Source organism: Caloenas nicobarica, chromosome 6 (assembly GCF_036013445.1).
Source record: "Caloenas nicobarica isolate bCalNic1 chromosome 6, bCalNic1.hap1, whole genome shotgun sequence".
Lineage (NCBI taxonomy): Eukaryota > Metazoa > Chordata > Aves > Columbiformes > Columbidae > Caloenas > Caloenas nicobarica.
Genome location: NC_088250.1, coordinates 16,233,641 through 16,261,550, shown reverse-complemented (window position 1 = coordinate 16,261,550; position 27,910 = coordinate 16,233,641). Strand labels below are relative to the sequence as shown.

General features: G+C 37.8%; 1 protein-coding gene and 1 long non-coding RNA gene across 2 annotated transcripts in view; one reads left to right on the top strand and one right to left on the bottom strand.

The window, feature by feature from the left end:
• Window positions 1–27,910, bottom strand: part of PDE1A (phosphodiesterase 1A) — a 117,763-nt gene that overhangs the window by 11,920 nt on the left and 77,933 nt on the right. The window contains exons 7-13 of the mRNA XM_065637400.1: window positions 23,504–23,604; window positions 20,794–20,919; window positions 14,747–14,848; window positions 14,508–14,628; window positions 11,834–11,915; window positions 10,230–10,350; window positions 7,973–8,157 (exon numbers count right to left, since the gene is read on the bottom strand). Coding sequence (XP_065493472.1) covers window positions 7,973–8,157; window positions 10,230–10,350; window positions 11,834–11,915; window positions 14,508–14,628; window positions 14,747–14,848; window positions 20,794–20,919; window positions 23,504–23,604 — 838 coding nt within the window. The remainder of the gene's footprint in view (window positions 1–7,972; window positions 8,158–10,229; window positions 10,351–11,833; window positions 11,916–14,507; window positions 14,629–14,746; window positions 14,849–20,793; window positions 20,920–23,503; window positions 23,605–27,910) is intronic.
• Window positions 20,810–26,150, top strand: LOC135990067 (uncharacterized). Its single transcript, XR_010606377.1, has 4 exons — window positions 20,810–20,978; window positions 21,478–21,597; window positions 25,497–25,615; window positions 26,000–26,150. It is a non-coding gene; the product is annotated as an uncharacterized LOC135990067 (long non-coding RNA).

The window sequence follows — 27,910 nt, the reverse complement described above, 5'->3', positions numbered from 1 at the left end:
TGAAAAATGCTGTGGAATTTTAAAATCTGTGGAGTTAAAGCTATTGCTAAACATTAGCCTTTTTATGCTAATAGTCATATCTATGATTACCATTGCATGGCGATAAAATTTCAAAGTCACTCTCAGTTAAATGAACTTCAAGAAAAGTATCATGTCCACTTGGGAAGAGCTCGTTCAGGGTAACTAGGAGGAGTGGCTGGCAGTTGTGCCTAAGACTGAGAAGCCTCAAGTACAAAATCCTCTATGATGATATCACAACTTTCATTAAGACCCCTACTCTTTTCCTTCATATTGTGTCTCTCATCTGCTGGATATCTAAATCTATGTTCTGACTCGCTTTGCTCCACTCAGCTTCAATCCCTATGAAATCCACTGCCAAAAAGATGAAAAATACTGGATTCTTATGGTGCATCAGCCACTTGTGGAATATGCTATATGTGCTGGAAAATAGAGATTTTTGCTTTCCATAACAGCTAATAATCGTACTCTGTACTATATAGGACTTTTATATCTATCATTTCTGCTGTCCTGTCACTCCAATGAAACAGAAATACTTAGCAGCCTTTAAAAGTAAATAGATAAATAAGATTAAACAACCTTCTTGGCCCTCTAGAAAACTCCCTTCTTTTGGGGGGGGGGTGAGTTAGGCACTAAAGAGCTTCAGGATTGTCATACTCATTCAGATAAAGGCAGGCAGCAGTGCATTGTGCAGTACAGTGAAGTCAGGGTATGTGTTATTGTTGCTGCTGGGTTTGCTCTCTCTGTTTCAACTTGGTAAAAGTGCCTGAAGCCAGGCCTGTTTACATATTTTCAGCTGTTTGGTGTTGTTTTCTTTACAAGAACCCAAGTGTTCCTCAGCAAAATTTGTATAAGTTCATCTGTAAAACAAATGGCTTCTCCTAACTGGTCTGTTAGAGATTACTCAATCTTATTCCTCTCCTCTGCACTTCTTTTTCTGAACTCCAGCCTTAAATCACTGTCCTTCACAAGAAGCACCAATGGCATTTGATTTGTAAACATGGTAGAAATGGTGTCTTTCTTCCCCTGTGTTTAGGGTGGGCTGTTGGCAAAATAATGCATTGTTTTGTTTGGAAAACCAGCAGGAGTTGCAAGGCAATAGCCAAATTTCAGAACAGTTGATAAATGTAGATAAATTCTGGTACTTTGTAATTTTGCACCAGACAGAATGTGTTAACTCGTGAAGGTAACTTCTTTCCACTCCCCTTTTCACCAAACAGTACTCTTCTTTCCTTAAGTCACCTTGTTTTTTTGTTTTTTTGGTTTTTTTGTCTTAATAAGTCTCTGAAAATTGAAGCAAGTTCTTTAAGTTCTATTTTTTTATTGTTTCCTGGAGTGAACGGGAAGGCTGAATTCCTGTCAGCCAACAAAGGACTAAACTGTCCATGAAACTCTGAAACTGTCAGGCGGATCAATGTCTATCACCACGCTGTAGGATTCTGTGATCTCCAAAGTGTCGCTGCTCTGCTGCTGCAGAAGCTCTGGTGAGTCTGCATTACCAACAACAATGCTGATTTCCACCAGCTCCGCTACGTTACTGCCTGTGTATGCAGCACCACTTTCAGGACATGGTCTACCGAGTGGTGAGGAAGCTTTTGTACATTTTGGTACTTTCTCTTCTGGATATGTCCATGGACCTGCTTTTCCTGGGATTTCTGTAATAAGAAACAGAGCATTCAACTACTATTATCTTCACAGTACACGGCTTATAAGATACCTTTCTGTCTCCAACAACTGCACCACCTGAGCATGTACTGATTTAAGAAGAGTGGAGAGATAAAATAAAAAAGCCGTGTGTAAGTAGAACATCTCAAATCAGCTAATGGCAATGACTGCCACAGCTCTAAACCAGAGTAAAGCAAATGTCTGCTGAATCACATCGCTATTTTCATCAGGTGTGTTGAAAATAAGCTATAATAACTTGTTGTTACAGAAAGACATAATGACATTGAAGTACTAAGAATTAGCAAACTACTGAATTAGAGAGGAAAGCTGTACATCTTCACTAATAATTAAATTATTTGAGGAATCTGTAGTGAAGAATGCTGCTGGACATTACAGACTCTGTGGGTATTACCACAAATTTTGATTTCTAGGCTTGCCTGCTTTCATTTCTATTGCAAAACAAAGTTCTTCAAAGCAGTGACTAAAGAACAAAACCAGGACAACATGGGAATGAACTGCACCTTTCTAAAACACATGTTCTCACATAAGTCATTTTAAAGAGAAGAGGAAGAGACCAGCAATAAGCATCAAAACTTCACAGAAAACAAGCAGACTGATCCTGGTGCCTTTGGGACTCCCAAGTAAGTTTAAAGACATGACCAAGAGTTCCCAAACAACTGTGATCTTTCCCAACCAACCTGCCATTTTCAAACCAAAGAATACAATGCAGTAACTCACAGAGGTAGACACCGATTCCTTCCACTGTCAATTCCTCACACAAATTGCATCACAGATACAGGAGGAAATAAAACCACTGCAAACCATCCAGTGGCGCTTGATGTCACAGCACTATGACATACAGATAACATAGCAAAGGTATGATTAGCTATCAAAACTTTTTACTAAAAGATTTGGTTAAAAATAGTTTGTGGTGAGTTTAGGGTTTCCTAGGGTGGCTACCTCTGCCTTTTACTTCTCTTTTGCTGTTTAGCTGTCAGCACAGGGGCTTGAATGATGGGACTTTCAGGACAGGGGAAGGGAGGGACATGCTGCTCTGAGCCTACTAGAGGGAAAAGGTGTTTTAAGCCATGTAGTTTGTCACACGCAGGGAAAGGCCAGCTCTCTGGTGTATACTCCAGGGGGATATATAACAGGTTCCATTATTAGGTCCAGCTGTCATTCCTTAGTCTGTGATTTACCAGGTACTGCCAATACAAAACATTTTTGCTACTCTTAGCTCAATCCATTCATTGCACTTCCTCAGACCATGGTGAAAAATTCTCCTTTTCCCACTCTTCTTAACACCTTTCTGGATTAGCTCAAAAATTGCTTATGACCTAAACATTTTAGTATTGCAATTAAAATCAGAGAATTTATTTTTCTCCAACAGATTAAAACAGTCCATTAAGGTAGATTTCATGTGTCAAACTGTCAGTTGGTTTCCATGACTGTCACACACGTCCTCCCACCACCCATCCTTCTTAGTGGCTGGTAAATCACATTAACTATCAGATTGTCACAGATTTTTGCATTTCAGTAGCTGTTACTCCCTTCTTATTAGTGAGTCTGCAGAGAAAATCTTTCAGACAAAATGGAACAGAACCCTGTGGTTTTTGTGACTGGAAGTATGCTGGACTGAAAGTGCCTGAGGGGGGCCTGCAGGTACCATGCACAGGTCTTTGAGAAAATACATTTGTTATTCGAAGTTGCTGCCTACTGGGAGGAGAAAAAAAAAAAAAAAAAGGAAAAAAACCCCAGCTGATCTCTACTCCAAAGATGAAGTAGTTAACATTTTTCCATATTGTTACTGTCAAAATTAGACATGGGACAGTGCAAGAGCCCCGTTTAGCCTCACTTTTTTATCCCATTCCAATGCGTTCAGTCACCCTTTAGACCCATAGACCTTTGAGCCGTGCAGCACAGTGCGCTGCCTGAAGGTGTTCAGGACAAGGTTTGTCACTGGTCACTTTCCACACAAATAATGCAACCTTTATTCAGGTCCTGTAACAGTTAATTCTTCAGAGGAGTTACATAAGCATAAAACGGGAGCAACAAGTAACTGCTGTTGTATTATCCTGAAGATGAGCACGCATCAGTGGTGGGCCCATTGGATTGACAGCTGGACACTGTATGCTGCAGTCCTTCATGTTATCATATAACCTGAGGTGTCCTAAGCTGTCTGTGGCTCTTTTTGCTCAACTGTAAAGTGAAGGTAATGATACTTATTTATCCCTGTAGCTGTATTTACAATGATATCTACTGAACAGATAGTAATCATGATTACTAGTCCCTACCCTTCTACTCTGTTGAGTACCTGAGCTTGCCAACCACTGAACAACTTGATTAGTAAACCTTTTGAACATTTGAACAAAATAAGCTTGAAGGAATAAGCATTGTGGAGATAAGGAATAAACATTGTATTTTAAAAATATTAAATCATTGTTACAATTTTTCTGTTCTAAGAACTGCATCATGAAGCATCTTACATGATATTTAAATCTTTCCCAACAAGTCGTGTGTTTCTTACAGTTTTCTCAGTAGACAATAACTTCCAGACCTTAAAATCCATTTAGCAAACATTTTCTCCAATGAAACAATCTCTCAGACTCATCTGAGCATCTTTACTGCCTGTTTGCTACAAGTACCACAATTGGAAAAAGCAGCAGCCATCACCACTATGTGTTGAAAATAGCACAGGATGCAATGGTCTCTTTATCACTGTATTGAGTTGAATGAAGACAGATTATCTGGTGATTAGGGGTTTGGAATATTAATTAAACATAAAGGCTTTCAAAATAGAATCCCAGATGTTTGATCATTATGGTAATTCCCTGTTAACTGCATTCCCTGAAAGGCCTGAGAAACATTTCTCTAATTCTCCAGTGGTAAAAGGTTGAGGACCCTTAGGCTATTAAGCACTGAGCTCCTCTGCATCAATTATATAAGACATGGCCTTTTTAGCAAAATGGAGCCATTTAGTGAGCCTTCTGTTAAGGAAGCTCTGAAACTGCTGCCTAGGTAGATAAACGCTTTCCTTACTAACACAGGCCTTTCCAAAACAAAGCACATTGCTCCTTGCACAAGCTGCTTGCTCTGAATCAGGTCTCAGCACCAACTGTCTCTCCAGGAAGGGGCAGCACCAGAACCTGGGCCTGCCACACCTCCAGGAAAGCTGCACTGTCAACGGCACTGTCAGTGTGTCTTGGTGTCCTGCTCTGGCCTGTCTGGGCACAGGACTCAGAGCATCTTCCAGCTTTCTCAGCCCTCACTCACCTCTGGCTGAACTGCCTGCCAACCAGGGCTATGTGGGCAGTCTTATCCTGAAAAGGTGAGAAACAGGAACAAGCTCAAGTCGTGCTCAGGAAATTGTATGTGTTGACACTAGTTTCCTTTCTGTATTACCTGTGCATCTGTATTACTACATTTTATAGAGACAATTTCTCCCGAGCCTGTGAACTAATCTGGGAACGATGTCTAGTGTCTGCAGAGCCCACTGACAAGAACACAGATGGTTCTTTTAACAACCAGTACTGTTTGTCACAGTCAGCTCAGGAAGTGTTTGGAGATCTACGCTAACAGCCAGCCTGGTTACTACCATGGCACACTGCCCTCAAACACTTGGCCTCCTCAGTGCACTCAGCTCTGTGTGGTTTGTCATAAAGTATCCAGCTAGGAATAATGACAGCAATAACAAAGCTCCTTTCACCTGGCAGTGATTCACCCCTGGTATTTCTTCCCTCGGTATGCGCCCCTGCTAAGATATGAACAAAACACAACTTCATATGTATGTCAAGAGCAATCTAAAGACTTTTCACCAAGCAATAGTGTCAAAGAAGGTAACATGAGATCCAGACAGGATGGAACAAATTATCTGATGTTCAAGGTCTCAGGTTATTCACTTACAAGCTTAGTCAAACTTGAGTGCAGTCTGAAAGGAATTTCAAGTGGAAAGGGGACATATTTCAATATTTTTCATTCTTTATTAGATGTTAATTTTGCACAGTATGATTAAGGATTTTCGGCCTTTGCAGGGTGCAGCTTCAGAGCAGATAACCTGCTGATATGGGCCAATTGGGGAAGATTTCTTCTCCCATTATGTGACAAGGAACTTACGTGCTACCTCAGACAGCACTCTACAGAGGGCCACATTCACCTAGTGAAAGCCTCTTTTCCAGCAGTCCTTACTGCCCACATGCAAAAAGTGAATGGAAAATAACTTTCACAAAACGTACATAATGCCCCCACAGCTTTTATTAAAAGAACTTACTCTCTGTGTACTAACAAAATATAAACCTGTACTCAAAAATATCTGCAGTATTTACAAGGTGCCTCTAGATTCCAACCAGGCACCCTGAAGGTCTCCATGCCATGTTCCAGCAAACTGGAGATGCTGCTGCAAGTAGGCTCTTTATTGTCAGTTTTCTAAAAATCTCTTCCTTGCTCTCACAGAGGTTTTGCAAAATAGATTCACCCACAACCACACAATGCAGATATCTCCACCAAGTTCTGGCCTCAACACCAGCTGTTTCCACTTACCAATCAGTTTTCTTAATGTACATTCTACTGTAATTCCGTAACTCTGTTCTGGAAATACTCAGACATACTTCACGAGCCAAGTTGATGGAAGAAAAGAAGGGCATGGAAGAAAAGAATATGGACCACTACAATCTCAACAAAGTCCATGGAGTTTTGAACATTAACAGCTCTGTTTTTCACAGTAGAAAGCATGTCCAGCATTTCCTGGATCTTGCTGGGCCTCACATTAATATTGACTGTACAGAGAAACAATTCTTAAATCTCTTGCTGTGAGAAGCTTTGTGTTTTCAGTGGCTCTCAACGGCCCAGTAAAACTGAGCTAAATCTATCAGTAATTTATAGAGCACTACAAAGCACTGGAAATTAAAAGGAAATGCACTGTACACCTCCAAAACAATATACCAAAAAGCTGATGTACCAAAGTCAAACTGGTTAGTCAGATGTAACTGGAAATGGCAAACTTCCAGATAGCACGTTCTCCATTCTTCCATATTGAAGGACTCTGCATGTAGGGTTACTGGATTTCTGCAGGCTGTAGCTAAGTGGTCTTGGGCACCCTGATGGTCTCCTATTAGTACTGACATTTGCAAATTAGCAGCTTTGTCCTTTTGACCAGTCATTATTAGTTGGACAATACCAAAAGAGGCAATTGATCCTATGAAGCTGCCCATGAAGAAGAGACCATGTTAGTTAAATCTCCTCGGTCGCCCCTTCTACCTAACTCTCAAGTTATTGTCACAACAGATTATAGAAGCTTGCTCTTAACATTCTCCTAACGAGAATATTCATTCGCAGTTTAGCACGAAATGAGATTTTAGCACTGTTCAGTAGTGTTTTTCTGTCTCTTCTGACACCTCTTTAAGAAAACAGATGCTTTGGATGATGGGATGAAAGACAAGGCTGGCACTGGGTTCCAGGCTATCATTCCCTGCAGTCAGTATCAGGTCATGTGCAGCAAGATCAGTTCCAGCAGTGAAATAGTATACTGAAATACTCCGGGTGTTTACTTGGAAACAACACAAACCATGGACAAAATATTCCCAAATGGCATTCACTTAACCTGGATCAAGGTTATAAAATGTGCTCAACAATTTTCACAAGTCATTTCACTCAGGTAACTGTAACCTCAGACAATTTTCAAGTATTGCTTATGAACTAAGATACTTGATGCAGGTTTGGCTTTATTAACTATCAATCAGCAAATGAAGAGTCACTTTTTGCCTTCTTTGGGTCTAATAAATGCTGTGATATCCCAAAACTTTAGATCCGTGGAGTCATTTAAATAATTGCCTACAGAATAGTCCCAAGAAGGCTGCAATACTGAATTTTGTACCAGACAGTTGGGAAAAAATAGCATTTCTAATAGCAAAGTACAACTTTTACATTACTTAAGAAATGTGGGAGCGCATACTACTTTGAATTGTTGATTTTGGCATTTAAAGCAGATGTCAGTATCAGTTACGATTAAATGTGCAAGAATGTACATTTCTAAACCAGACTTCTAGAGATAAGCAGAGCAGCACAGGGCCTTATTGTACAGGCTGTAAAATTTGCTCTCATCCCCTGACCACCTACTTCTCTTTATACCTCCTGAGAGAGCAAAACAGGACCATCTAATCCAACATTAAGACGTAAAATATATGAATACAAGACAACTACATATTTTTATAGGTTGAAAGAAATTTAAAAAAATGAAAGTAGGGGAGATGTTAGCGAGTAACCAACAAAAACATTTCACCTTAGTATATCTTACCTTCTACTGCTAATTCTTTCCATCTGTCTTTGTTTGCTTGAATGATCTTCATCAAGTTGTCCTTAAAGCTTTTTAGGTCTACAGTCGCTAGAGAATTTTCCGTATAAGTCCCTCCATCAGTTGGACTTTTAAAATTGGGTCGTCTTTGTGCTTCAGCATTGCTCACTGCTCCCAAACTATTTTGGCTGCAGAAGGGAAAAAAACCCTAAATTGTGAACACAGTCGGGCAATTTTAATAATACACGGTTAATTTGAATCAAATTTCTTAGGATGTACATGCAACTAACTCGAAATATTTTTCACCAAAGGGTGTCTAAGATACAAGACATTTCTTCAACTCATGAAGCTGTGACCTGGGACCAATTTTTACTGACCTTTTGCCAAGGAATTGAAAAAACGTGACAGCTGAAAATACATTACTTGTAAGTTAGTTCTTGAAAAAATGTTTATGAAGCCATTTTGGAGCAGTCTCTTAGCTGTGTTTTTGAACTGTGGATGGTATCTTTGGGGCTCACAGGAAAGATATCTGACTGTTATTTGTTGACCCATTTGAAAAAAGCAAAACACGAAAGTATATGACAGGTAAGTAGGTTTAGCTTCTGCTGAAAATTCTCTTTGAGGTACATGCCTTCAAGTGTAGTCAAAGCAGAATTTAATACAGAGGCTTTAAAAACCACTTAAGAGCTACTGCAGCTACCTGACATTTAAGGGAAGGTAGAAGTCAAATTGATTATTTGTATTTGGATATGCAGATACATGTAGAGGTGGGGAAAAAAATGATTAACTCTCTTTTTTCTTAGGATTAAAAATTCAGACCTATTTCTAGCCTTGTAGAAGTGATCGCATCATAGCAGGTTTTGTTTACGCAATTATGCTGCATAGTTTATCTCATTGGTACCGCAGACAGATGTTCATATGCATACAAATGAATTTCCATTAATCAGAAAATAGAGTTGGAGTGAACTTATCAGTGAGAACTGCACGAGAAGAGTTAACTGCAGTCTCTGCGTGCTCTATACACTCTTGGCGTCCATCCAGTAGTATCTGTGCAACACTGCTGGTTCAGACATTTCTGTATCATATTATGGGCTCTCCAGTCTCTTCCTAAGTATAGCTCTTGATTCTATACTAAGAAAAAATGCCTTTATCCTCTACTTCACATAAGGAAGCTTTGCTGCATCATAAACCTCTGTTCATCTAACACTCAGCTGTGAACATCAGACGAAAATTAAGCCTAGAGCTACTAATCATTTGCAGCTGCTAATCACTCATTTGTGAAGGAGCAGGTAAACAAGTTTGTTATCAATAATACCTTAGTTTAGCACTGTTCCACAAACCACTAAGAACACTATCCTAAATATGTACTTCTAGTAATTTCTGCTTACTTCTAGTAACCAAAATACATGCAAACTCATGATCAGAAAAGAATTGTAGTCATCCTTTTGCTATTAAAATGTAACTAATGCACAGCAAAGGAAAAATTGCCCTGCAGAATTATCATATTAGTAGCCTCAGTGAAAACTCAAATTACAATTTTAAAATGAAAAAAAAAGTGCTAACAGAGGTAATATTTGTAAAAGCAGCATCTTATTATTGAACAATGCTTTCAGCACAGAGTCACTCAGGTAACACTGGCTGTCATAGGATGTTTGTTTTATAGACAACTTCTATGACGCAAAAAACGAGCTGGATGGGTAAACCCTTGCTGCATCTCATACTGTACTTGGATCTCTCAAGTGGAATATAAGTGGAATCAATTTTGGCTCAAGTGCATACAGCAAATATTACTAAAATGGAAAGGTGAAGAAGGAAAGTGACAGACAGAATAATAAAAAATAGAAAAAAACCTGAAACCACCTCCACTTCCAATTGTCTCTCAGAAAGAAAGAATGACTTTTGGTACTGTTAATTAAAATTATACTGAAAATAGCTCAAGAGAACTAGGTACATCAATAATGTATTGGAAAGCCTATAGTCGAAGGAAAAAAAATGTTATTAGATATGCTGTAGAAAACCAACTTTATATTTTACATGTGTGTATTCTGCTTGTTACTGTGTTTTTGACTTTTTATGTGCACAACGGTTCACAGTCAATTGAGTAATAGCTTATTGCAAATACAACACAGCACCACACGGTGGCAATACCATACAGCTATTTCTGTTACTTTTCCAACTGCTAAAACAATTGTGATAATTCAAAGAATGACATCATTATGTTAGTTTATGTTAGTTCAATAACTAAACAGTGTATTCATACCTGGATGTCCCAAATGCAGGACTTTCAGATTTTGATGCTTCCTCTATAAGAGGCATAACAATTTTCTCCATTGAGTCCGTAAGAAGAGAAAATGTTGGTTCTACTATGAAATCAATGAAACCTAAAGAAGAAAAACAGAGAAAATCAGGTTTTCCATTTCCACAGCTCTCAAATCTAAATACTCGATATCAGGCTGATTTTCTGACTGTAGTCCTGATTCAATATACCCGATACCACTAGTATAATCTTGAGGAAAAAAGCACAACTGAAAACAAAAACACCTGAAGCTTTATAGACATAACTAGATATTAATAATTATAGCTTTTCATTGCTTTTTCTTGTAAATTTTATGCACTGCAGAACACACCTACCATTTGAAATAAATATTAATTATTGAATAGAAGGGAAGCCAAGGGGCTAGAAGTCATGCTGTCTCTTTTACCACACAGATCTTCTTGCAAAGGAGTTAATATTTCAAACTGCTGTTTATTATTCTGTGGAGGTAAAGTGTTATTTCACGTTGTGTAGGAGTGTTCTGTCAAATCAGTGAAGAGAACAAGTAATATCCTTAGGAGACAGCATTCATCCCACAGTTCTGAGATGTCAGCTCTGAACAATGCCTTTTACATTTTAAAGTGCTCATCAAGGTATGGAATGACACAGTGAGAGAATGAAGCATTATTCCCTGCTAAGCACTTAACAGAAAAAAAAATGCTAAAACATGAACTAGCAATGGAATTCCAAATGTCTTCATACTCTAACCATGCAACACAGCACAGAGGTGAGCAACAGTGCTTCAGCCGAGGATCCAGTTTCCCTCCTGCAGTAGGTATGATGCTCAAACACGCTGCCTTTTCAAGTCCCAGTGAAATGGAATAAAGGACATTTTCAGTGACAAGCTCAGACAGGAAGACATGCTTCAGTTCAAGGATAACACAGTCAGCTATAGAATCTCTGCCTGAGTATTGTGTTCACTCACATAATTTTACTTCCTTATTTCTGCTGATGGAAACAGGGATAGAGAGAACTAAGACCCACATTTCTGAAAGCGGGAAGATAAAGTTTGGCCACAGTTGACCAAAATGCAATTAGGATTGACAGAAAGAGAATGCAGTAGTCCTTGTCAACACAAGGAGGCTTGACCCTGTGTTTGACCCTGCCACACTGACAGTCTCTGCAGTCCAGAGATATGATATATGAATTAGCTTTAAGTTGAGATGCATCTACAAAACAATACAAAGCTTTCAGACTGTGGTAGAGACAGACCTGTGACTTCTTGACCAAGAGTCAACCTGTCTGAGGACACGATCTACCAAATTCTAAAGCATGTACAGTAAAAGCTGGGCTCATGTCGTGCACTTCGGTTAATCCCTCTCCTGTCCCTCCTTGGCACCACATATGCTGAAATTACTTCATGTTCTTTTGAGACCAGTGCATTTCTGCTGTAAGAGCATATGAGTTGCATGAACAGATAGATGCAAAGAAATGCCTTCTACATGATGGCATTTGGAACATCTAAAATTCAAAATAGGTATAAGAAATGTCCACATGATTTTACATGTTCTTATACATACAAGAAAAAGAAAAGCACAACTTGACATTACCTATTTGGGACTGAGCTACCAAAGTAGACTTGCGGTCACAGAGTGGGGAAAACTGAAGACCTAAAGCAGCCTCCTTGTCTCCCTGCAAACAACAACATTCAATATTATAAGCACATATTTAATAGAGGGACAGAAAGACAAAGGAATCTGAACATTCTTAGTATTTATTCAACTGATTAATTTGTTCACTTCTATTCCTAAACAAAAACAAGCCACAGGAGGAAAACGAACAAACAAAAAAACAACCAAACAAAAACACCCACCTCATTATTTATCTTCAAATTTTAGGGAAAAATGAAAGTCAAAATTCTAACTTATATTTGACAATTTTTATATAAAGGAACTTGTTGCAAGCAAGTTCTCCTCAAGAGCAAGGCATCTGCCAATGAGATTTAACACGTATGAAATCCTCCAATATTCACAGTTGAGTTCGGCTGATCCCAGATGTAATGGAATTGGAGATACTTAGACATGTTTGTAATAGCATGCCAAATGCTAATTGTTTCCTCCTATCACATTTGTTTATCCAACATGTAAAAGTCCTTCAGTGGATTTACACACGCAAGGGCATGATCTGACCTGAACTGATTCTCACTAGCAGGCATGTCTCTCTGCTACTGTAGCCATAAAAAAGCAGAAGCTCAATTTCATTACAAAGATGATCTGTACAACCTAGTTCTGAAAATAGTTCAACACCTAACACATTAAAAGAGGGGGTTTTTTGTCATAACAGTTTTAACAGACAGGGGGCCATTATCTCCATTTTCAGCATGGTGGACCAACTGACTTGAAATAGCTCAAAAATAGCTCAAAAAGTAAGTCTAGTGGCACAAAAAAACCTGAAGAGACATCTTTCAAAGGAGGCTATAATTTGTGTTGCTGGACAAACTTGGCCCCTAGATGCACTGACATTCTAGATACAGGAAAAGTTAGTCTTTCAAGTAAAATGACTCTACATATTACATTATTCACAGATATCAGTGGGGAGCAGTACATGAACATACTATTCACTGTATTTTTATTTTAAATAAGTATCTCAGATTTTCCTTGGCATTATAACACAGTTCCTGTAGTTGTTGCTTTTAAACTTAAAGCATTGTTTGGCTTTTCCCCTGAAGTTAACACTGGCACATATTTTAACCATTAGCTGCAGTTAACGAAGTTTTTTGTGTAGGTGAATGTTCATGTTCTGCTGGTACTTGCTTACTTTGAAAGATGCCTGTTAAAGCATTGGTTTTGGATCAGCAGTTTCAGGCTCTGCTGCTTTTTCGTCTAAGGAAGTAGAAATAGTTGAATTACTATTTTTAAAGAAGAGGAGGAATCAGTGGGGTTTGTATACATTTGAACTACTTCATGTTGGCTAACACAGACTTGGAAATCCCAGAGACTTCCACCACACACACTCTGATCAACAGACCAGAGGATGCACAACCAAGACAGTGCATTTAGGAAGCAGGAGACCTACTGCATCTGCCCTGCTCAGTACATTTATATATGTACAGTTACTTCATCACACTTCAAATGTGTTGGAACTATTCCATACAGACTGCTCTTGGTAGTATGTATAAAGAGAGACTGGATTCCTTGCACACTCCTCTACAGCCTGAGAGGCTTTCAGATGATTTACTGCTGAGTTGCAGAAATACATACATGGTGATTTGATCCTATTGTTAAATGCCTTCTCAAGTCTTTGAGCAGCTTATTTGGGATCCAGTTATTTCTTCTAACAAAAGGATAAAGGAATAACTAAAACATTAGCTGATCCTATGCACTCAATGACAAATGTGGGACTGTTCATTGCTAATGCTACATCCACTTGACTGGACACATTGCCTCACTGTCCCAGGGGCTCTGCCTAGTCTGTCCCTCTGTGTCTAAAATGTTTTCACAGTTGGTAATTTCTGACCTTTTTTGAAAATGTCATCATATAGCAAAATAATGAAAATCAAGATGAACAAGACATACACTGTTCTGTTATCTCTGTTAACCATTTTTAAAACCTGTGTATAGCTGTAGAAACAGTGTAATACCTAAACTTGATTTTGGTTATCATTTGTACTTCAGTAACTGTTATGTTAAAAATGTGCATGGTCACAAATATTCATTGCAGGGAGAGTATTCCCCCTTGGGAGAAATGTGGATGATTCCGTCCAACCTCTGGCTTTGGGTCAAGCTGTTACGAAAGCAAAACTTTCAGATCTATGTGGTGTATGCATGGCAAGCACTGGCAAGGAAAAGAAATATGAGGGCTTTCTGAAATGTGAAATGGAGACAACTGTTTGCCGTCTTTGCTGAACATGAATTTTTCCTATTTTGAAGTCCCTCATACTACTCTGCTAGTGCTGCTTTTTAACTCGAAGCATATATAAATCCCACTCTACAGAATGAAAACAGCTTGACAAGTTATATTATCATTGAAAGAAAAAAAATGCTATAACACTCAGAATCCTGGTATCAGCTGAAATAGATATAGAGCTATAACAATTTCATCTTATTCATGCACATAAAAGTTGAATTAATGTCAGTGATATGGTTGAAGAGTAAAGAATATATGCTACTAACAATGCTTGTCAATCACAGTCAACAGCATCCTTGCTGGTAGACTTATGAAAGATTTAATTGTGTAACCATTGCTTCTTGAACTAGATTTATTAGAAGATTTTAAAAATGGCACCTGTCGAAAAAATTCTTCCATCAGGGCCATGGTCCACCGGTAGTGCAGTTCCCAGGATTTTGCTGGATGGCTTATGTCTGCTGCATGTAGAATCAAAGACATGGCTTTGGCTTTGTCTACCCTGTCAATTCAAGGACATGCTCCAATTATCTCAAAACAAAGGCAACTATTTAAATTCTTTCTTGTACATGAACTCATTGAAAAACTATAGATGATGAATAGAATGGAAAATAACCTACCCCTCTGTCTGCTGTAGAGTATGTCGCATAGTCTTAATCTGTTGAAAATGACCCGACATATCTGTAGACAAGACCATCTCAATGACCAAGCTACGCAACTCCCTAAGAATAATTAAAAGCAAAATGACTGATTAGAATTCATTTATTCTATGTATGGTACATTGTTTAAGTAGTGCTTGTTAACTTATAACTTTTTAAACAACATCATGGATTTTATTACATTTTTAAAAGCATTTAAATAAGTTATTAACAACTGGAACATTGTATCCTAAAGGGATTCTGTGAAAGCAATGAACTTCAAAAAATGCGCTCTGCAATCATTATTTCAGAGTCACACTGCTTGGTAATTCCTCTTTTCGAGTGTATAAACTAAAATTACATGCAGTTCTGTTCACCCATGATGAGCCTTTCCTTATTTTTCCACCAGTAGAGCATTCAAAAAACCAGTCGGTCTCTGCGCTTACCACTCTCATATTAGTGCAGAGCAGGCATAACACTAAACCTGGGAAGAAGGCTGTGGAAACACTCAGAAGAGCAAGAGGTATTACATCTGAAACACTATCAACATTATGCCAATACATCTACATCATCACAAACTGCCCTTCATGTCAAAAATGCCTATTTCATGAATCAGAACAAGTTCAGGATTTATAGTTTATCTATATCTTGGTATTATGGTCAGAGGTCTTGGCTTGTCCATCAGCTTTCTCTTAAATGAATATGAAAACAGTAAAACATGAATCATGTAAGACAGCATATTAATTATCATTGTATATGAAAGTACATTAATTTTGTCAACAATAAGTACTGATTTGGAAAATTCTGTTTCCTCAATGTAGAAGGACTATATATAGACAATGTAGCAGTCTCCTGAATCTTTATTTACATATTTTTAAATGGTCTAAGAGGATTTATGTGCAAGAGTGTTGCTTATATTTATGTTGGGGACAATTCACCACAGTAAATCTTTTGATTATGTAGCATGTATCTTCATGAGTACACTCCAAATCTTAAGGAAGTCCAAGTATCAACTACAACAGTAGAATCCCACTTTATTCATTCTCACTGATCTTTCATATTGTATTCATATCTTTGATTTACTTAACAATGCATTTTTTTAAAAGGACTATGTTTTTAAGAGGTAAATTGCAGTTTTCTTTAGGACTGTTAGTTTGTTATAAAAACTATCAAGACTGCTTTTGAGCCAAATTAATTGCATATTTAAGCTGATACTGCTCATTGATTTTTGTGTATTTATCCCTGATTTGCTTTGATGTAACTGGATAAAGACTCCGTCTTCTTACCTCTACTCAAAAATATGCAGCCATAGCAACCTGTGTTTAGAAAATGCCTTACCTTATCTGACCTTATAATAAGATACTAATTAATTTGCATCCCAACTGCTCTCCCTCCACATTGCTTTGAAACTGTACCCTTCAAACATAGCCAAACACATTAAAAAAAAAAAAAAAAAAAAAAAAAAAAAAGGAAAAAAAAAAACCCCAGCTAACACTACATGAAAACTGAGGGCTTTGCATTGTTAAACCCTGTTGTTCATAAGACTGAAATAATTATCAATTCCCCTTTCTATGGGAGATTTTCCTAGGAACTTTCCATGTCTGAACTTTTAAGAGTAATCAGAAATAAGCCTCCCTCTATTACACAAGACACACAGAAAAGCAAAATGCTGCTTCCAGTAGATTCACACTGTGATGGCAGGAGACAAACCCTAATTCTTACCTCCTCACCCGAACAAGGATGAAACACTGTCCTCCTCACACACTTCTGAAGATTTCAGGCCACAAAAAAGCTGCTTAACAGCAAAGGAGAGGCTCTCCACCTATGGCCTGTGGTTGTTTCCTGCCTACATCCCCATCCATCATCAACAGAGAGATGGAAAATTCAGAACTGATGGGGAAACGTTAAATAAAGCTTTATGAAATCTATTAATGCTCAGTCTACCACCATTGTACAGAAGATTATTCTTGGACTTCAACCATTCCCAAAACATTTCCCAGGGAAAAAAGACCCTCTCAACTTCCATACTGAAGGGACCTCCGCTGGTCCCACAGGTAACTTGGGGCAAGAATACCTGCCCACTTCATTAAGCAGTCCACAGCGACAGGCATCAGGACAATACGATCAGCACTGCTCATGATACCACAGCAAAAAGGCTCGCAGGCACCGCCATCTTTAGTTCCATGACAGGAAGCAGTAACATTATTCACATACAGTACAAACGGATTTTTGGGGCCCAGAATTGGAAGATTACTGGGTTTGAGTATGTAATTTCCACTTTTCTTAAGTAAACTGTCATACCATGTGCTGTCATCCTTTCTCAACCCTCCTATATCGATATGTCCTATGGATAGGATACTATAAAAAATAGATGCAAGATGATGTGAAGAAATTACATGAATAGTGCTGTAATAAACAAGAGATAAGGAGTGACACGTTAATTTCTCAGAAAAGTAGTCAACAGAAACCAGCTTTACCTGTATTTGTCCATGACAAAGACATTTAGTCAGCAGGTAACTAATGAAAAAATGCAGAAACAGGCTAAGATGAGCAAAAGCAAGTTGGGAACTGAAGAAGACATAACGTTCATCTTGCAAATTATAGCAATCCTGCTTTTGTCAGACAGAAAACTCCCAAAGGAAGTTGTGAAAGAAAATCTGCTCATTATGCATTGTATATAATGCATATTGGTTTTTAGTCTTTTGTATATAATCAGGTAACATATCAACATTTGCCTTATGACTGGAATCATTTGAGACATTAATAACACCTGACCACCTATAACAGTTGATGTAACACATGGGGTGCTAGAACATGAGAAGCCTGGTAAATCAAAGGAGAAAGCGGGACAAAAAGGGATCCCTCTTTAGTTTATTAGGGAAGCTAAGTGAGAGAAACAAGATAATATGGAAGACTGGAATATATTTTCAGAATTGAGAAAACGGTGAGAAAAGACTATGAATGTCACGTGTGTTATCCACAAAGGACATCCTCATCAGAATGCTGACAGCGTTTCCCTGCTCAGACCCAAACCCTATGTTTTAACCTTAATTGAAGCTGACAGTTTATTGGTGCATTTATCTTATTAACGTTAACATGTAGAAAAGAAAATGTAATACTATAGAGTCATTCTCAGTCATTTTGCTTCATCTTGCTGAAATAATTGGCTGAACCACAGATTAAATAGGCAGGGGTATTAATTTTTTTTTTTAAATTGAATTGCTGCAACTCAAGAAAACAGATCTGACATTAGTCAAGAAAACAATCAGTGCCAGGAAGTACATTAAAAAGTTGAACAAATTATCATTTCAATTTGCTGCCAATTTGATTCAGTGCAAATTTCAAAACTCTTACTCTAACAGCATGAATTCCAGTACAGAACCAAGAAGTTCACTCTAGTAATAATTAGAAAATTGAAGAGCTTCTTTTAAGTGTCTAACAGATCTGTCATTGGACCAATGAACACCACTATCTGATGACAGAATAACAGGATTTTTTTTTATATTAGTAACAAATACCAGGAAACCATCATTTCCATGACTGATCCTCTCAGTTAAGTATCAGACTTCAACAGGTTGTGCAGGTTCTCAGACTGGCACTTCGGAAGTTACTGCTTTGTTTGAAAGTACAGACTGTAATTGCCTAGCTAAGTGACAAAACATGGAACTGAGTGTCCTAATTTAGTTGCCTATTAGTCAGTTCACATATCTCTTCTAAATTGTACTGAATGGCCTCAACAAGAAACCACGAATTCTACTTTCTCTGATTTCCAAATTCCACCAACTTCGAACTGGCTGCATATAATAGTGGACTGGATCTGTGCAACCACTGTACACAAACAAAGTTCACAAATCTAAAATAAGATCCTCCAGGAAATCCAAATTGGGTCACAGTGAGATGAAATGGAAAAGCAAGTGCAAACAGACCTAGTCTGTGACTGAGCAACTTCCAAAGGAACGTGGTAGTTTATCACGGGTTCTGAAACCATGGAGAAATGAAATGCAACAGAAGTTAGAGCAAAGGGTCCCTAATATTAAAAAAAAAAAAAAAAGAAAGAAAGAACTGTGGGAAGATCAGACCGAGCAATCTGTGCAGAGAAGAGTGTGATTCAGAAATGTGAAGAGACTCTATCACACTCCTCCCTTCATTCTGTTGCAGTCCACCAGAGCAATATATATAAACATCACACAGCTGGAAACCATAGGCTCCTCTTTCCATTGGGAAATATTTTCTTTCACAGGAGTTTCATTCCTATCACTCTTTTCCCCAGTGACATAACAAAAGCGAACAACTGGGATTCACTGTACTAGCTGGCAGCCAGATTTCTGTCAGCTGGAGCAGCTGCATGTTGCTGCAGGGATTCCCAAACTATATGGTGGTCTCTACTGATGAAGGAGCCAGGACTAAGGAAGCACATAAGTGTCTTCAAGCCACCCTTGATCCAGTCCTGAGCTGAAATTCAACCAAATATCTGCCTCTTTTTACCTGGAAGCATTCTCCAGTAGGACACAACACGAAACACCACCACTTCAAAAAAATCACACTGTAGGCAATAAGTTTGAAGATTTGGAAACCATTACTTCTCTACAATGATCATTTTAAAAGACAGAATACCAGGCTCTGATGGCTGTCTACTGGCATAATCACCTTCTCCACACTCAGTAGCTAGGCCAAGCAAAAAAAGGCTCACAGAGACCTATCAGCCCCAAAACAGTTCCAAGTAGAGCAAGGCTGACTCATGGTGGCAATGAAAATATAGCTGTATATGAAATTATTGCCAAAGTTTACAATTACTTCCAGAGATCTTTCTCCAGAACTAAATTTACAACACAAATTTTATGATAATTAAATCTAAGTAAGCATCCTCAGACAATAAATCTTTTATGAGAATGCAAAAGCATATTTTTCCTCTCTCACTTTGTATTAAATAAAAAATTAAAAATACTTTAATATTAAGTGTTTTAGAGTAGCTGCAGAAAAATAATTAATTGAAAAACAAAAGAGTCAGCAGACTTACATTCAATAAATGCTTTATTTAGAGGTGTTCTGATCACGTGGCTAAGTCAAATAACACAAAACTACCATGTAAAGCAGTTCTTAATCTGTAAATACACACCACACCAAAATTTCATCTGACACCACATATTCCTTCATAAATGTATAGTTTTGTGAAAATATAAATGAAGCAGAGTAAAGCTTTGTTATTCATGGTGGCACGATCCACAGTGGTAGACTTCCTGGAAGCAGAACCTCTCTCTCTTGCTTCACAGTCCACCTATTTACAAGGACCTCTGAATAATAGCTATGTTTACAGAAACACACAGAAGACTTGTATTTTAAGTGCTATATGTAGTGATCAAAGATACACAAAAATAACATGTCCTTTTTAATAACGGAGAAAGTCTTATCCCTAACAGCTGTTCATTTTGTTCTTACAGGTCTTAGTATTTGTGACATGAATTACGATCCTGATTCTTGCAGCTGGTCAAATGTTCTTCAGGAATTACACAAAAATTCAGAAGGAGATAAGAAAAGAGATTTCTGTAGCGCTTCTGGGCCTTTATTATTTTTGGACTTTCCAGATAATTCATTTTTTAACGCTTTACCAAGATGTGACTGTGCTGTGCTATGTTGCACAGCAGAAATCCCAGAGGCCGTGGTGCTCAAGCTGGCAGCAGCGTGTGACCCTGCACTGAGGTTTTAACGCACTGACAGACAAAGGTAACCTGGCTGGACAGGGGCAGAACTGGGGTCTTCCTGACAAGCTCTCTCACCTGAGACACTGTCCACACAGTCCAACACCATGCCTCATAAATGCACAGCCTCACTTGGAAAATTCTATGGAACCTCCCACACAGTACTTTACACCACTGCAGCCTTCCCTAAGCTGTAAATATCCATCACTCCTTCCAGTGCCAAAGTTTCTTCCTGTAACTTCAGCTCTTAAAATAGACTCCGCAGGGAAGGCCGGGTATTTTTTATTATTTTTAAATATTGGAATTAAGTTTGAATGTCACAGTAGGTCTTACCTCCAGTCATCTTTGGTTAAATTTGCCAGGATGTTCATCTCTTCTTCTTGCATGAGTCTATAAGCAGCACTTACATGATGATTTTCAAGAACAGAACGATCATTATACAATATTGCAACATCTGACCTAATGTCAAAAAAAAAGGCAGAATTTTCAGTAGTATCCTGATGATGGCACTGGCAGAGGTAGGAATGTATATTCTCTATGAGAACTATTGACTATGTATATCAAACTATGTTTATTCTTTCCTTTTGTATAAAAGTTTTGTATAAAGTTTCCATCCCGAATGCATAAAAAATTATCGCTATACCATTGTATATACTGCATATACTGCTTGTGGGAAAGTAGTATTTTTACATGTGTAGTGTTTTATTTATATGCTATAACTATGACAAAAATTTGTGAGATCTTTGAGGCTCTTTACTGTAGGTAGGATCGTAGAGGGGGAGAAATGCTCTAATTAGGCTACTCAAGAGTACTCTTAGGTGATACAACCATTTAAAATGCAATGCATTCACCAACAGAGGGGGCTCCACACATAGCAGGAGTTTTAGAAATTGCTACCTCTGTTCTGAGAGAGACGTTTTGGCCTATGTCACTCATAATCAGAAGGAGTTGTAAATCATAAAGTATTTTAAAACTTCAATTTCATATGTTTTAAATGGATGCCATCTTTTTTTTCAGAAAAACAACCAAACCTCGAGCCTCACAACAATGGAATGGAAAAGATGCTATGCTGAAATTTGATTGCATTCAAGTGCTTCCTAAAGCCAGACTGTTATGATAATGTTAGCACCCTCGACAGTATCCTTTCTCTCTTAATTAATGACTAACTTACAACACTAAAATCACATAAAGATTTTCACAACTTTTGCCGTAGTATGGCTTTCTCATATTTAGCTTTAAACTTCATTAATTCTTGGATAATTTGTTTGCCCAAGATGCAATCTGACTTGCTAAACAACCTTGGGTCTCCCCTCTCGGCTACACTTCTGTTCTGACAAAACTATTCCTCAGTATTTCAATTTGGTCAGCTGAAAAGTCTGTACTAGAAGAAAGGTGTGATGATTTAGCAGCGCAGCTTACTATGGTATTAATAAGATAAATTCAACCTCTTCTTCTGTTGAGCAATAATATATATTCAGTGTAACCACCCAGGTGTACACTATGGTACCAGGAATCTAAAAAATTAAAATAGGATTGGAAATTTTATTTAGAGGAACAAACCACAACTTACCTAAATAATGAATATGTTTGCAACCATAACCCTACTAACATAATTTGCCAATCACACACGATTACAAAGCACACTTTAACCCACATAGGTACTTATGGCTAGTTTTAAACAGTGCTAAGGTTTGCTGTGACTATGACAGCCATTTCGTCAGCTTTTCTCAGGCAAAAGAAGCCTGGATTCATGGCCCTGGGATGCCACATCAGGGCCAAGTTCCAGTAGGAGGGAAGAAAGAGCTCCAATCACAAAACAAATACCTGCTTGCAAATATGACCAAGTAAAAGTCAAAGTCTAACAGCTTGATTCATTTTCCACTTTTGCAATACTTCAGAGCAAAACATTAAGGACAAAAATAGAAAAGTAATATAAACTTGGAACTACCAACTGAAGCTTATTTTTAGCCAGACTGTGCTGAGGGATAAAATAATTAAGTCTTTCAGCTGCAGATCTAGAATTTGTTCATTATTGAAGGGCGCATCTCGGGGCAATGGTATGTTATGGATTTAATTTAAATGTAACAGTTGGACACATTATCTATACAGGCAAGTGTGAGTATGCTGTTTTATTAGAATAGGTCAGTACTTTGCTGAAATTTTTTTTTCAAGAGTGGGTAAAGTGGACTTCTCAACTGAAGATACTAAAACCAAAGTATAGCCTAGTGTGAGAGAACAATAAGATGCTTTGTACTAGGCTAAGTATCAGGCCTACCATTCATCACCCAGTAATGCATTGGCCAATGATTTTCTTTGATAAGCTGAAAATATTTTAAGAGAGAGAGGTACATGCTGTTGTTCTGGAACAAAGGCTGGGATGACACGCTGCACCTGCATGAGAATACAGTCAGCCTCACTTTCAAATCAGATTTCTTTCTAGATTTATTTTTTGTAACTGCTCTGGATGCTGTCAAAACATGCTAGGAGAGGACTCATAGTAGGTATTTCTAAAGCTGTACTTGAAGGTTTCTCCATCTGTACTAGGACCCTGTAAGTTTAATACACAAGTTGAAATAAAATGTAGCACCTGAAATAAGTACAGACACCTTGCTGAAATTGGCATTTTTCTGGGGACACTGTGGGAGAAACTTTTGAGTCAAAAGTGTCAGAATTTAAGCAAGCAAACACAGGGATGACGGGCTTTCTAAGTCCCTCTTGACATATCAGCTCCAAAATATGTAACCTGACCTAGGTGTTCCTGCTCCGGCAGGGGGACTGGACTAGATGATCTTTTGAGGTCTCTTCCAGTCCCTAACATTCTGTGATTCTGTGATTTCAAACACTATGGAGCTAACTCCTTACTTTTCCACACTGTCTTTGTTCGTGTGAGCAGTCCCATTAACACTACAGAGGTCAAGGAAACAATTTGTAAAATCAGGAATGAACTCGCTACTTCCTGGCAGTATCAGTGAGAGGTACGAAACAGCTCAGACCAATGAATAGCAAAGTCCAGATATGATGATTTAAGGACCACTTCACTTACCTTGTCTGAATATGAAAATTGTTCGTGGTCCCAGTATGTTCATAATCATGGACGGCAGCTGCAAAGATCATTGCTAAAATTTCCAGTTCTGTGAGCCAGTGCTGGTAAATTAAAAAGAAATCTTAGTCATATTTTCTATAACAGCCTAATTCAGATTAAACACTACAGTACTAGAAATGTTTCGTATTACCTTCAACTTAAGTAAAATTTATTCTTGTCTTATTGCAGGTAACTATATACCCTTAAGATTTCAGTATTATACAACGAAGTAACTCCTTGTGCTTATTATTTCTCTGAGACCAAGTTAACATCCTTATAGCCACTAGCAAAGTAAATATCAGCATTCAAAAGAATACGAGAAGTTATTAAGATAACTATATGGTATACTTCATAGCTGTTTTGAGTAGGAAGTATCTAAACTGCTAGCCCATACATGGCACTTGCCAAATTATGCTATATTCATCTAAAAGCTTGATATGAAGTTAAGGTTATGATTTTTCTTTTAGTGATCGATATATTATACAGTTGACAATAATTTCTAGGTACAACATCAGCAATAACCATATTTTACCAGTGTATGCAGCACTAAAATTGGGCCCATGGGAGATTTTTCTGTTCTAAATTTTATCATACTTTGTACTAATGCAAAAAAAGGGTACATAAAGCTAGTATACAGTTACATAGAACAAGAGGTAAAAGAGGACATGTATACAAAATAATTCAGATCTTAGAGTTCTGTGCACTTTTATACCTCTCACTAACTGGGGCTGTTCTGTGTTGCTCAGTTTGTAAAATCATGTTTATTATTTTATCTTTCAAGTCCTATTTCTTGAATGATAAACCATCCTTAAGGAGAAAATTTACTCCATCTAAAACTGGGGGCAGAAAAATTACATGATAATCAACCCCCGCAGTCACAGGACTGATTAAGTCAAATGCCAGTCAAGAATTTCCACACATATTTCAGATATTTTTAGTGTAGAAGTAAGCTTCTGTACTAAAGGATCAAAGAATGATCTCATCCTTATGGACTCATACATGCACATACATGTGCATGAATGCATATAAGATGTATAAGGTGCCAGAAGCAGTATAAGCTGCCAATAGCAATATTTCGTTCAAGGAAGAAGAAAGGCAATAGTCAAGATTCATAAGCAATGCGAGAATAATGAAATAGGTCATTCAGCGACAAAATAAGACTGCTGAGGAACAACAAGTACTGGTTGCTAGTGAAGCAGTATAGATTTTAAAAGGTCACAACAGAGGAATGAGAATGTACTGTGAGCAGTTCTAAAATTGGAAACTATGACCTTCATCATACTGTGTGTCACAAGAAACCAGGCCGTGACCAGTCCTGGCTTTCACAATGTTTGCAACATACCAAATAGAATAGAAACCCAGAAATTATTAGTCAGTAAAGCTAAACATGAACTTCTTCTTTAAGATGCCTTTTCAAAGATCATCTTTTTTTAGTCACCAAAAGAGTTGCTAGACAATGCATTTATAAGTAGAAGAGCATTCCTTGTAAACAATATCTATGGGCTACACAGAAACTTCATACAGTTCTATGTGAGAGGAAGTGTTCTAGAGACCATATCTGTACAGTCAAAATTCAGATCAGTATTGAAGTTAGAGAATTGGAGAACTACTTTAGCTAAAGGATTTCTAAGGAAGGAGGAGAAAGAGAGTTAACAAGTGTTCTTCTCAAAGGGAGAAGGAAAATCAGATATCTGTAGGTCTGTAAGACTGTGAAGAGCTGGGACCTGCTTTCCTCCTGGAAGATACAATGCAGCGCAGGTGTAACAGCTATTGGAAAAGCTGTTTTCTGGTGTTACAGATTGCTTATAAGTAAATAGATACACTTCAACTTTACATGAGCTCTGGTTCAAACTATTTTTTAGGCAATGATGGATTAAAAATGAGTAAGAAAGGGAGTCTCACAGTGCACTTATTGACAGTAAAGACACTTTTTCCTTTAGTTTGAGCAATACAGGTACGTGGGAGGAGAAAAGGCATGGTGGGAAGATGATCGATGACTCAAAAGTTCTTTACAAGATATATTCCCTGGGACTTGGATTCTAAAATCTTTATAAAGACGAAGACTCCATAAATGTAAGCTTGAGTAATATATTTAAATCGTATCATCTGGGATTTAATCTCTTGGGAAGGTTAATAGATTGTGTGCCATCTGTGAGATCTAACTTTCTAACACATTGATCTGAGGTGGCTGGATCTTGTTTCTTAAGATAGAGAGTAGCTTTTGGAAAATACAATTATAATTTTATTTCTTTAACTGCAACTCTGAATATGTGTTATTCTTCACTGGAATCTCTCCAAAGGCTTGTGGAGAAAAATAAACTCTGACCAGCCAAATTTTTTGGCTGTTTTCCAGGTGCCTATAAAAGATACAAAACGTATGACTTCAACAACAGGAATTGTGAAAACAATTTTCTAAAACCTGGTTTTTTGAAACATTTGCTTCTCTTTGTCTTTCAGAAGTGAACAAGGAAGACAGCAATTCTTTGCAAGATTTGGGAGTCAGTGTCAGTTCCTTAAGATACAATGAAAGCACAAAAACTTCAAATTGTGAGCCAACCTGCAAAAACCACCAAGGAATTTGATATAGAATTGCATCAAATCTACTCCAATCCAGGTATTTGTCAGAAGACAAAGCAGAGTTAAAAGAGGCATTACAATGGATATACTCCAAAAACGATTAGCTTGACAAGCAAACTACAAATTGTTATTGAGTAGGGTTCTGTAGGGTTAACCAGGCAACAGTAAAAAAACCCAACAAGTTAAATAGAACATTTGCATTATACTGATGTGTTCTCAAACTGCAAATGACATTTGGGACAGAAATACTTAGCAAGCTGCAGAATCACCAGGCCCTCTTTCAAACACTGATTTCTATAAACGTTCCTTCTGCCTGGCAAGCTACAGCTGTTTGAAGGCACTCTTGACTAAGTGTTGTCCTACTTAGATATCTTTCCAAGAACTTTCCAATATCATAATTCAGCAATTCAAACGTGAATATTTAAAATGCGGCCTAATTTTACAGGAATATTTTGTAGCAGCATTGCAACATGAATGAGGTTTTACAGCAAAGTAACAGCAACAAAGTCTAAGCTTTTCTGAAAATAGTTGTCCAAATCACAAAGTGCAGCTACAAGGTTAAGATGCTAATGTGGTAAAACTGGAGCTGGAGAGACCTTTGTCATTCTCGTGTGCAGCCGGCAGAACCAGATACTCAAATACGAAACAGGTTCCTTCATTGAGTGTTCAGAGACGCACAAAATGTGTTGCAAAGTTGTTTAATCAATGGCTAAGGATCCCAAATGGACCAGGATAGCTCTAGAAGTTGGAAACTTGTCCTGGCATCACAAAGAAAATCTAGATGCTATTGTGTTTTTTTGAAGGATGGAGGGGCACAGTTACAATGGGCCAAAGGTATGTTTACAATGTATAATACAACAAAGGAGTTTTCCTCCCTGTTGAGTTGCCAGTCCAGGTATATACCTGCAACAAAGACAAGTCTCACATCACTTAACTCTTGCAGTTAATCTTACAGTAGAAGACAAAGGTAGGATAGGAACCATGATTTAATCTCTTCAAGCTTTTCCTTTTATTAAAGTATTATTTTGATAGGTGAATATTGTTTACAACAACTCTGGTTTGAAGTCGTCTTGGCAAGAGCTGTCTAGCCTATGCTTTGGTCTGGTATGGAAGTCCTTTCTCAAGAAAACATCTCAATGTGAAAAGGAATCTTGGCTGGTGAAGACTCCAGGCTTCACTCTGCAAGTAGTACTCATGTTAAAATGTAGCTTTAAAAACTTGACGCTTAGAAGCAAAACACCTACTTCAAACAGTACAATCAAAACCTGCAATGCCTAGGAACTTGGTTTTGCCTCCACTGAAGCCAAAGGCAAACTTTCAGTGAGAAAAGGCTTAACGTAAGCTAATGATTGACATTTACTCTGTTTATATTGGAGCACAAACATCTAGAGTCAGCCCTAAAATTTTCCTTTCCAGAAGTCTTACAGAATGGTTTCATGGCTCTGCAAACAGAAATCAGACACTATCAACTTCCCACTTTTTTTTTTTTTTAAACAAGTGCATTTGTAGTGAAGACAAATCATCAAAAGGCCATTGACAGAGATGTTTGTTTTCTTTCAGTCACTATTCACTTTTGTCTAGCAAGCTGACAGTAATATGACTCCCACTGCTGGTATTAAATCTAAGCATTGAGAGTAAAAATGCTTGCACAGACCCAAAGCAAATTCTAAAAAATATTGGGATATTGCTAATGCAATCTCCTGCCTACTATAGGCACATACAGTATACAAGAGCAGTTCTAAAGAAGGCTATAAACTAAAAGAAAAAGCAGCTGCAGAGTATTTGAGTAAC